The sequence below is a fragment of the Vanacampus margaritifer genome, chromosome 11 (genome assembly GCF_051991255.1).
Source record: "Vanacampus margaritifer isolate UIUO_Vmar chromosome 11, RoL_Vmar_1.0, whole genome shotgun sequence".
Taxonomy (NCBI): domain Eukaryota; kingdom Metazoa; phylum Chordata; class Actinopteri; order Syngnathiformes; family Syngnathidae; genus Vanacampus; species Vanacampus margaritifer.
This window is the reverse complement of record NC_135442.1, coordinates 19,957,822-19,969,996: the sequence shown is the minus strand read 5'-3', so window position 1 is coordinate 19,969,996 and position 12,175 is coordinate 19,957,822. Positions and strand designations below refer to the sequence as shown.

Genomic DNA, 12,175 nt, shown 5'->3' with positions numbered 1-12,175 from the left:
CTCCTGCTTTCCATGATGATGAAGATGACGGACCAAGCCGAGTTGTGCTTCCCGTTGCTCGTCAACACATCCTGCAAGAAGACGCAACATCCTCGCTCCGTCACCGCTCTCGCCTACTTGCTGCTGTCGGCCATCTCTCTGGTCACCATCACTCTTAACCTGCTGGTCATCATCTCAATTTCTCACTACAAGTGAGTGCATTGTGTTTTTAACTCCCCTTTGACCAAGTCCAGGAATAATAATGAATGTTTCTCTTTCTTTAGGCAACTGAAGACCCCCACAAACCTGATCCTGCTCTCTTTGGCCACCTCTGACTTCTTGGTGGGCTTTCTCATGTTGTTTCAGATTTTCTTTTTTGAAGGTTGTTGGTTTTTTGGTGACCTTGTGTGCGCTATATTCTATCTCCTGAATTTCATAGTAACGTCTGCTTCAATAGGAAGCATGATGCTCATATCAATCGACCGCTATGTGGCTATATGTGACCCTCTGCATTACCCCATCAAGATCACCCAAACGAGAGTTAAATTCAGCATGTTGCTATGCTGGTTTTTTTACATTGTCTTCTACTGTGTGTGTTTTATGGATATTCTAAAAAAGCCAGGCAGGTACAACACCTGTGTAGGCAAATGTGCGATTGTGGTCAACTATGCTGCAGGTATGATTGACCTCTTTATCTCCTTCATAGGCCCGATCACAGTCATTGTGGTTCTGTACACGAGAGTGTTTGTGGTGGCCGTGTCTCATGCGCGGGCTGTGCGCTTCCACGTGGGAGTTGTCACATTGCAGCGCTCGCAGGGATTGCCTGCCAGAAGTTCTGAGCTGAAGGCAGCCAGGACCCTCGGCGTGGTGGTGGTGGTGTTTATTGCGTGCATCATGCCCTATTTCTGCATTACCATCTCAGGCCAGTACATTTTGATCAATGCGTCTTCAGCCTTTATCCCCACCTACTTGTTTTTCTTTAATTCCTGTTTGAACCCACTGATCTATGCCCTTTTCTATCCGTGGTTCAGAAGATCCATCAAGCTCATTGTGACGCTGCAGATTCTGCAGCCTGATTCCAGCCAGATCAACATACTGTAGTGCTTTCACATGTCATGATGTCCACAATACAACATTTTCTACATCCTGTTTCACATTTTAAAATAGATTTGTTGTTTTGTCTTTAAGATGTATTGGTTTTATTGTTGTATGATTCATTCATTCATTCTCTGGACTATCTATCCCATCGCGGGCGTGCTGAAGTCTGCCCGAGCTGTGTTTGGGTGAGGGACATGGTTTACCCTGAACTGGTAGGCCACAAATAAACAAAAAAAAACATCACATTCACTTGAGGGTATGTTCATAAGTGCAAAAGCATCATAACAGAAAGTCACACTGTTCCTCAGCCATCAGCCACACACTCCTCCAAACACCCGCAGCAACACAAGTGGCATTCAAAATGTGACATTTGTGATATTTTTCCTTGCTACTTTTGTCTCTATACATTGTTTTTGTTTTTAAAAGCCTCAACAACACACATTCAGTCCATCTTCATGGCTCATTTAACATTGTATTGCTTTAATAGTGCTTCTTATTTTACTCCAGAAAATCAGAATAACAGTTTTGATGTAGTGGGATTAAATCAGGCCTCTGGGCTTCTTCCCACTTTCCAAAAACCTGTTTCTTAAACCCCCTATCCCACTGAGCTGCGAATGTGGCCGAACATTGTGAATGTTGCGTTTCGTCAGAGTTAAACAATGTGTCCTTGTCCATTGTTTCGCCAACATGCGCATTTACTCATAATCCCGTCGTCATGTTCTTTCCGAGGGCCCATTCACAAATTCACTCTGACGCCCATATACTATGGTGAGAGAGCGTTTGTGTTCAGGCGGAGTGCGGCTCTGCTTGGAGCAGCACACATTGAAATCATACTTCAAAAATAATAACAAAAAGCTAACTTGGAGACATGTGTTGAACATAATTTCTAGTTTCTATTTCATGTTTTACAAGTTTTCAATGTGCCCATGCACCACTGGCAGCGCGGGCCTAAGGCTAAAATATCAATGGCGTCTGACTCCCTGAATAAAAAGGGTGAAAGGCGATTAAGTGTCAAAATGATGACATAATATGTACGCTGCACAAAACGCGGCCCTGTTCATTTTCGACTTATGGCGTCGTCAAGTATTGCCATCATTTAGATGTCACTCCTACTCATCTCAGGTTTCATATTCTTCCCTTGAGAGAGAAAGGGGGAAAAAAGAAGCCAATTGCAAAAGTGACTGCAGCACCAAAATTTATGCGTACACGTGCTAATGAAAATATTCGAACGAAACAGTGGAATATGGCCTTCAACTTGAACACAGTCTTAAATTATTCAAGACTCTAAATTGGCCATAGATAGATAGGTAGTTGTTTGTAAATATATATATATATAGTAAATATATTAAAACCCTCTTACAATCCAGTCGTTGTTGTTGTTGCTAGTGTTTTTATTTTATTGATTTTGAGGTTGCATGTATGCTTCCTGTCACGGTTCCGGGGGGACCCAAATACAGAAACGAGGATGGATGAGTTGATAAAGTTTTTATTGAAACAGGGATGGATGGCCTGGAGGAGGGTTGTGGTCCGTTGTGTGCTGAGAGCTGGGTCTGGGCGGCAAGGCGTGTGCAGCGTTCGAGGAGTGCGGGCAAGATGTCAGGCTGGAAACAAGGATGGAAATGCAAATCAGGATAGATAATCAAAACGTGAAATTCCAAGGAGTGGCTGGATGTACAAACTCATCGAGAAGTTGTGACGAGCTGGCGGTGTGGTGGAGTCAGGGGCCATCTTAAATAGAGTAGCTGATTGTGATTGGGAACACTGCTTTTCGACTTCAATGCACCAATGTTTTGCTGGAAGGGCTCAAACACATGCACGCACACACACTCAGGGGGCCGCAGACCTGACACTTCCAAGGCGAATCAGCCGCACAACAGCTTTCAATTCAATTTAATATTTATTTGTCATTGCAAATAACATGGTTATAAACAACGAGATAATGTTATGAGTCTGTAAAGTGCAGAAGTGCATATGGAATGTCTAACAAACCCAGCAGAAGTAAAATGCATTAAACATACTTGTGCAAGAAAAATAGAGTGCTAAAGGCCAGTCCGTGGAATGGGGGATTGTGTTGGAGCTGCAACAATACAAGACCTAAACCATAGTTATTGCAGTGGTGGAATATGAAGATGTATATGTAGCAGAGAGGGAGGGGGTTGTTCATTTAGCAGCCTCACTGCCCGAGGGTAGAGGCTATGGGCCAGTCTGGTGGTCCTGGCACGGATGGACCTATATCTCTTCCCAGAGGGTAGCAGACAGAAGAGGTGATGAGCAGGGTGGTGCTTTTTTTGCTTTTATAAATATATATATTATTTAAAATAAATACAATTTTAAAAAGTGCAGGGTGGTGCTGATCGCGCAGGATGTTATGTATCCGCCTCAGACAGCGGGTGGTGTAGATGGTGTTGAACTCCAGGAGGCTTCCCGATGATTCTCCCCGCTGTTTTCACCACCCTCTGGAGGGCCTGCTGCTCGGCTGTAGTATAGCTGGAAAACCACACAAAAAATCCGTAGGTCAGTATGCTGCTGATTGCACACTGATAGAAGTTAATCATGAACTGTTGAGGGATTTTAGCCACCTTGAGTTTCCTGAGGTAGAAGAGGCGTTGTTGGGTCTTTCTCACAGCTGTACGAGTGTTCTTGTACCAGGTCAAGTCCTCTGACACTGTAGCACCCAGATACTTGAAGTTATTAACCCTTTCCACCACCTCACGCCCAATGAAGAGTGGGGTAAGGATGGTACGTCCTGCTCTGCGAGAATCCACAATTATATCCTTGGCCTTTTTGATGTTAAGGGCCAAGTTATGGTTTGCACACCGTGATGCCAGATGCTGTACCTCACTTCTGTAAGCAGACTCGTCGTTGTTATTAATGAGCCCAAGCACTGTGGTGTCATCCGCAAATTTAACAATGAGGTTAGAGGGAAGGGTGGCGGAGCAGTCATGTGTGAATAGTGTAAAGAGTAATGGACTGAGGACACATCCTTGGGGTGCCCCGGTATTAATGAGAAGGGTGGAATAAGTGAAACTGATACGGGTCAACTGCTTTCTTAATGTACTTGATGACCAGCCTCTCCAGGCATTTGACTGGTATAGGGGTGAGTGCCACCGGTCTATAGTCATTTAAGCATGTGACATTTGACTGTTTGGGCACAGGAATAATGGTGGCTGCTCTGAAGCAGACTGGAACCCATGATGTAGACAATGAAATATTATTGATGGTGGTGAAGACCTCTGCTAGCTCATCCGCACAGTTTTTTAGCACCCGTCCCACCACTCCATCTGGTCCGGCTGCTTTCCTGGGGTTGATGTTATGAAGACAGAGTCTTACTTCATGCATGCTCAGGACTGGGCTGTTGTTGTCAGTAGAGGGGGGGGAGGCAGGACTGGGCCTTTATAGTGCAGCATGCGTTGCATAATAATCATCAATCCCATGTAGTTATACTACAATAGGCCTATACATTTAAAGCAGTATTCATTTAAGATCACATAGTTAATCTGCAGTTGATGTGATGATCAAATTATGGGTTCAACAGATGAAATCAGGATAACATTACCTGATTAAGTTGATTATGATTTGACTGTAGCAAAATATGAGTTAATAACTTCCATTGTGTGATTAAGTCAGGTTAAAAGACTCTTGAGCCACATGCTGTTTTTCCATGTTATGACAGTGTGGGAGATGAATTGTGTACTTGTGTATTTGCTTACGAGTTATACAGTTTAGACTAGCGGTAGGCCTACTTGAATACAAATCCTGAAAGGCCACAAAGATATTTTTCAATGAGTCAAAAGTCCATTTATCGAGGTCAGTCAGGCCACACATGATAATACTGTAATAATAATAATAAAATAATAATTTTTCATTTAACATGTATTAAGATAAATGGATAAATAAAACCAAATACAACCCCTGTTATGAATCCAAATCCCCCAGGGCCTGGTTTTTCAAAACTTTGTTATGTCTTTAACCATTGGTTAAGTAGATTTAACCGACCGTTAACGTTATTGGCACTGTTATCTTGTTGTTCAAAACTCTGTTTACTTTAACCGGCTGTTAACTTGCTGTTAACCCTAACCCTAAGTTAACACACCTAGAGACCGCTGCTAACTTTTTAACACTGTGGTTAACTCTGTGTTTGTGGCTAATGCCTTCATGATGCCTGTTGAGCGCAGGAAAAAGAGAGTCTATGGAGGGCTTGGCTTTGACATTGGTGATTATTCTGATGAAGAGTTATGCGCACGCTACCGCTTAGCAGTAAAACAATTCCAAGTCTCAATAAAAATGTGTTTTTTAAGATGAGTTTTAAAAATGGACAGAGGGGGCTTGCCCAACATTTAGTGGGAGGTGATTCCAAAGAGAAGTTACCTGTGATGTTTCTTGTTTGCTTTCACGTCAATACAGACAACAACACTGTGCTAATTGTTTACGTTAAAATAATTTAAACGTATTATTATTATTATATATTTTTTTATTAATTTCAATTTAAAACAGTAATTACAAATATTAGTAATCATTACAAGTATTTAATAAAAAAATACACATATTACAAGTATATAAATACAAAAACAAATAAAAGCGATTCTTAAAAAATACTACACAAAAAATACAAATCAGTCAAAAATACAATTACGTTAGACAAAAAAACGGACAAAAGTATGAGAAACAAAATCAAACAAAAACATGCAATATTCTATGCTACAAAAATATTGGCAAAAATATTACACAATATATTCACTGAAAATACACACGGAAGAATTTTTTTTTTTCAATGAATTAAAAAATAATAATAAATTATTTCACAAAAACTTGCTTCAATCATTGATTGAATAGCGTTTGTTTGGTTGATCGTTTGGATGGTATCCATTCCTTTGGCCGACCCGGAAGTAAACAAAAAGAGGAATTGTGTGATATATCTGTGCCAACCAGTGCCGTAAATGGCACGGTTAACTTTAACGGTGCCGTTAACTAACAGCGTGACTAACCATGTTTTGAACAACGCATATTTAACGGTCAGTTAGTTAACGGTGGGTTAAGAATTTAACCGGCGGTTAGGGGGTTAACAGTGGTTAAAATAACCAAAAATTGAACAATAACACTAGCTGTTTTTGAAACCTATCCACATGACCCAGCGTGTATCATAAAGAGTATAAATTGGACAAATTAAAGGGATTACATCACAGTATTTTAAGCCCTTCGACAGGTAACTATAGGCATATAATGATTAAATTTTACCTTTGACACCATGGCGATGTAATTTTTCAAAATGAAATATTCTGTGTTGGCCCGGTTCAGTAAAACCCCGCCTCTCCCCGCTCCCAGCGAGCCGGCTGCATCCTGCTGTTGAAGCTCTGCGTTTGAGCACTCGCAAGCCATCAATTCTTCAATAAACATTTGTAATAAAACAGCTCAAGAAATTGTGGAGGAGGAGGGGAGGAGAAGGGACAAGAGAGAGGAAAGAAAAAGGAAGAAGGCAGAAAAACTTGAGTGGGTCGCAAACTTGGGAGCTGCTGCTTACAGGGCGAGGCGAGCGTGCTAACCACTACACCACTCAATTAGTTAGGTTCAGCAGCGCAAAAGTTCTACACAAGTGTCAGCCAGAACTTTCCCTGGGATTTTAAGACGGCCAATTGTCATTGCACTTTGGCATTGCAAATATGAAGGATAATTGATTGCTTTGAATTCATTTGGACAGAATGTTTACTGATAAAGGCTACTTTTGTCATCATCCCATGGAGGTCTCACATAGTCATACAGTGAGCATGTGCTCGTTTTCTCAGATTGGGTGAATTTCTCATAGAGGAGCGAATGGAGGAAAACACCACTTTGGTGATATTTTTGGTGAGTAATTAGCATTTTAACATGACTAAGAGCTCCAAAAAGTAGATTTTTAATGTTACTGTCCCTGTAACTGTTACTGTTACTGTAAGCTATGAGCTAAGGCAGCTTTGTGACACACACACACACACACACACATATGTCTTTGTGTCATCGTGGGGACATCTAATTGACATGATGCATTTCCTAGTGCCTTCCCCTAACCGTAGCCATCGAAAATGATTGCCTACCCCCCCATTCCTTACTCTAACCTCAACCATAACTAGGGTGGCCACTTCCATAAGTTCAAAAAGGATGAAATATTTCAAAAAATGAATAAGTGTTCCCTTGCTATAACGCAGTTTACTTTTCACGGCCTCGCTGTTTCGCAGATTTTTGTATGTGCAATTTTGCATGCATTTTTTCGAGTTATGTACCTATTTTATAAAATTTATGAAGGTTTGAAAATAGAGAATGTTTAAATAAGAGAGAATATGAATATATATATGAATATGAGAAAATGTTAATACCTCGATGAAAAAAGTGTATAAACTGTGTGGAGAGGGGTTTTAGAGCCTTAAAACAGTTATAATATGTCATGATTTGGGTCAGCTGGTGGGCTCCACCCACCATACACACCTGCTGCCCATCATGCAATCAGACCTCAATAAAAGCCTGATGGACACAGCAAGGAGTGTCGGGTGATTACCCCGAGACGCCGCTCTCTTTACCTGACTGTACTCGTCTTACAAGTTTTCTCCTGCTGCCCATGATTTACCTTTTTGCCGCCACTGTGCGTGCTTTTGAGTTTTGTTTGTGATCCGCCTGTGCGCGTGAGTTTGTGTTTGTTTTCGTCCGCCTGTGTGCGTGATTTTGAGTTTGTTTGCTATCCGCCTGTGTGCGTGAGTTTGTGTTTATTTTTGTCCGCCTGTGTGCGTGATTTTGTGTTTGCGTTTATCGCCACATTAAATCAAAGTTATCCGCATTCTCAAGCCGTGACAGAATCACCCGACCAACTATGGACCCCGCAGATCCCAACAGCCCGCGCCAGGTCCTGGCCAGCCATGGACACTTGCTCGGCCGGCACGAGCAATACTTCCAGGATCTAAAGGAGGTGATGTCTGCACTAACTGCACAGATTGGATCGCTCACCTTAAAGATGGAGCGGAGACCGGAATCCACGGCCGCGGAAGACTCACGACCTGCCAGAGCGTCTCCTGTTTTCCCCACTTCCCAATCAGCAGGCAATCTTGTCTTCCGGGAACCCAATATTCCGCATCCCCCCCGCTACGCTGGCGAGATTGGTGGGTGTGACCAGTTCCTTCATCAGTGTAGCCTGGTCCTCGACCAACAGCCGTACACCTTCCCGGACGACGGCTCCAGAGTTGCTTTTATTATGAGCTTGCTGTCCGGCCAGGCAGCATTATGGGCGATGGCGGCCAGCAAAACCAACCCGGAGCTCCGAGCCTCAGTTCCTGCCTTCCTGACTGAATTCCGTAATGTCTTCGACCACCCAGTAAGAGGGAAAGAAGCAGGCAGCCGCTTACTGGACCTCCAGCAAGCCGGCTCCTCCGTGGCGGAATTCTCCATCTCTTTCCGGGTTTTGGCCGCCGAGAGTGGTTACTGCGACGCGGCGCTGTGCGGAATTTTCCGGCAGGGACTAAACCCGCGGATTAAGGAGGAGCTGGCGCCACGGGACGAGACGTCCACGCTGGAGGAGCTCATCGGCTTGGCCATCCGGTTGGATAACCGGTTGCGGGAGCGACGGCGGGAACGGGAGGAGGAGGAGCGACGACCGGAGGCAACGGAGACGTCTGCTCAGCCGGTGTCGGCCACGTCCGCGGGGCGCTTCGTTGACGCCCCGCCTCCCAACGCTTCATGGCGACGCGCGCCTGCCAGAGATGGCGCGGAGTCTTTGCAGCTGGGAGGAGAGCGGCTCTCGGCAACGGAGCACACGGACCGGTGGAGACACCTAGCGGCCAAGTGTGGGAGGCGGCCTGAGAGACACAGGCACATCGCACCTGTTCCAGCCCCAACCATCCCATTCCAACGTAACCCAAGGAGACTACTAGTCTCAGGAGAGATGACATGGGGGGGGGGTAAACGCTAGGATGACGGCTCTGGTGGATTCAGGGTCGGATGAATGCATTATTGACCCGAGGATGGTGGACATCCTGAAATGGCCGGTGGTTGAACTCAAGAGAGCCAAGGAGATGCGCGACCTCGACGGGCGCACCCTGGGTGTGATTTCAGCCTACAGATGCGTCTATCGGGGAACCACGTGGAAACCGTTCAGTTCCTCATTATGCCGTCCCGGTCGGCCCCAGTGGTCCTGGGCCTGACTTGGCTGGCCAGGCATAACCCGGACATTAACTGGGGCATTCCCAGGGTGGAGAGATGGAGTGTTTTCTGTCACTCGCATTGCCTGCAGTCAGCAGTGGATGATCACCGTGGCCCGGCCAAAGCCACGTTAGAGGAGATTAACCTGGATGAGGTACCGGCAGAATACCACGACTTGCGGGAGGTGTTTAGCAAGGACCGGGCCATGTCTCTCCCTCCACATCGACCTTATGACTGCGCAATAGAACTGGTTCCTGGAGCACCGCTGCCTGGTACACGCCTATATCAGATCGCCAAGCCGGAACGTCAAGCCCTCACGGAGTACCTCACCACGTCCCTGGCGGCCGGACTGATTCGGCCTTCCAAGTCACCGCTAGGGGCGGGGTTCTTCTTCGTGGAAAAGAAAGACAAGACCCTACGCCCGTGCATCGATTTCCGTGGTCTGAACGACATAACTATCAAGAACAAATATCCGTTGCCGCTAATGGACTCAGCGTTTGCTCCCTTACATTCAGCCACGGTATTCACCAAACTGGACCTTCGCAGTGCCTACCATCTAGTGAGGATAAGGGAGGGCGATGAGTGGAAGACAGCATTTAAAACACCTATTGGGCATTTTGAGTACTTGGTGATGCCGTTTGGCCTCTCAAACGCTCCCGCCGTGTTCCAGGGATTCATTAATGACGTCCTGCGCGACATGCTCAATCATTTTTGTTTTGTTTACCTGGACGACATTTTGATTTTTTCAAGAAATCAAACCGAACATCGACAACATGTTCGGCTGGTCCTGGAACGACTGCTGGAAAACCGGCTGTATGTAAAAGCCGAAAAATGTGAGTTTCACGCCAGTTCAGTCCAATTCCTCGGCTACATTGTGGAGAAGGGTCGATTGAGAGCCGACCCAGCGAAGATCCAGGCCGTGGTCGAGTGGCCCACTCCCACATCCAGGAAACACCTACAGAGGTTCCTTGGATTCGCAAACTTCTACCGTCGATTCGTTCGCAACTACAGCTTAAAAGCGGAACCACTAACAAGACTGACATCCACCAAAATTCCGTTTGTTTGGACCCAACAGGCAGAGGCCGCATTCGTCAATTTAAAAGTATTATTTTCGCGTTCCCCGGTGTTGACACACCCCGATGAGACTCTTCCCTTTATCGTCGAGGTCGACGCTTCAGAGACAGGAGTGGGGGCAGTGTTATCCCAACGGTCACCGGAGGACCAGAGGCTACACCCATGCGCCTTCTTCTCGCGCCGGCTCAACAAGGCTGAGCGCAACTACGACGTGGGCAACCGGGAGCTGCTGGCCATTATCCTTGCGTTGCAGGAATGGCGACACTGGCTGGAGGGCGCGGCGGAACCTTTCCAGATTTTTTCTGACCACAAAAACTTGGCGTACCTCCGGTCCGCCCGAAGGCTGAATCCCCGCCAGGCACGCTGGGCCCTGTTCCTAACCAGATTTAATTACACCATCACCTACCGACCAGGAGCCCGGAACACCAAGCCGGACGCCTTGTCCTGAATACACAGTCCAGCCGCCGAGGGGTCTCCACCCGAAACCATTGTCCCGGAGGACAGAGTATTGGGAGCCCTCCGGTGGGAAGTGGAGCGGAAGGTGGCGGATGCAGCGGACGACACGCAGACCCCGGTCTCGTGCCCTGAAGACAAGTTGTTCGTGCCCACACACCTTCGGCAGGAAGTGCTGCAGTGGGGGCATGCGTCGAAGGTAGCATGTCACCCTGGGGTGGGTCGCACGCTGTCCTTGGTAGCACAGAGATTTTGGTGGCCTGGGCTGCGCAAGGACGTCCAGGACTATGTCACGTCCTGCACGGTGTGTGCCCGTAATAAGTCCTCCCGCCTGAAGCCATCCGGCCAGCTCCGACCCCTGCCCATTCCCCACCGTCCTTGGTCGCATGTGGCCCTGGATTTCATTACCGGACTACCTACTTCCAACGGGCGGTCGGTAATCCTGACGGTGGTGGACCGGTTTTCAAAGATGGCCCACTTTATCGCCCTGCCCAAATTGCCCACCTCGCTACAAACGGCGGATATCCTGATAAAAGACATTTTCAGGATCCACGGGATTCCAGCGGACCTCGTCTCCGACAGGGGGCCCCAGTTCGTGTCCCGGGTTTGGAAAGCCTTTTGCAAGTCCTTGGGGGCTACGGCTAGCCTGTCATCGGGCTACCACCCCCAATCCAATGGGCAGACGGAGCGTGCCAACCAGGATTTGGAGGCAGCACTTCGATGTGTGTGCCATCAGCACCCTTCCTCGTGGGCGTCCCACCTCCCTTGGGTCGAATACGCCCACAACACTCTCGAGTGCTCGGCCACAGGCCTGTCCCCGTTCAACGCGGCCTGTGGCTATCAACCCCCCTTGTTTCCTTCCCAGGAGGGCGGTGTTGCCATTCCCTCAGTCCAGACCCACCTCCGCCGGGCTCGCAGGGTTTGGCAAGACACTAGGAAGGCCCTGTGCCGCACCTCGGACCGCAACAAGCGGCTCGCGGACAGGCACCGGGTTCCGGCACCGCTCTACCGACCGGGTCAGAAGGTGTGGCTCTCAACTAGGGACCTACAGTTGGCGGGGAGTTCAAGGAAGCTGGGGCCGCGGTTCATCGGCCCGTTTGAGGTCAACGCTATGGTCAACCCGGTAGCGGTCCGGCTCAACCTGCCCCCTACTCTCAAGGTACACCCAGTGTTCCACACGTCCCTGCTTAAGCCTGTCTCTGCCAGCCCCTTGTGCCCGCCGACCGCGCCCCCGCCGCCTCCCCGGGTCGTGGGGGGGCAGCCGGTGTACACAGTAAGGGACATTCTGGACTCTCGAAAGCGGGGCAGAGGGTTTCAGTATCTGGTCGATTGGGAGGGGTACGGACCCGAGGACCGCCAGTGGGTTCCCCGCTCCTGGATATTGGACCAGTCCCTCGTTCGGGATTTCCATTTA

At 47.5% G+C, this 12,175-nt stretch overlaps 1 protein-coding gene across 1 annotated transcript; it reads left to right on the top strand.

Moving 5' to 3' along the window:
• On the top strand, nucleotides 1-1,080 carry LOC144060495 (trace amine-associated receptor 13c-like). Its single transcript, XM_077580104.1, has 2 exons — nucleotides 1-191; nucleotides 264-1,080. The coding sequence occupies exons 1-2, from the start codon at nucleotides 13-15 to the stop codon at nucleotides 1,078-1,080; spliced, it is 996 nt and encodes a 331-aa protein (XP_077436230.1). The 5' UTR covers nucleotides 1-12.
• Nucleotides 1,081-12,175: the final 11,095 nt, after the last annotated feature.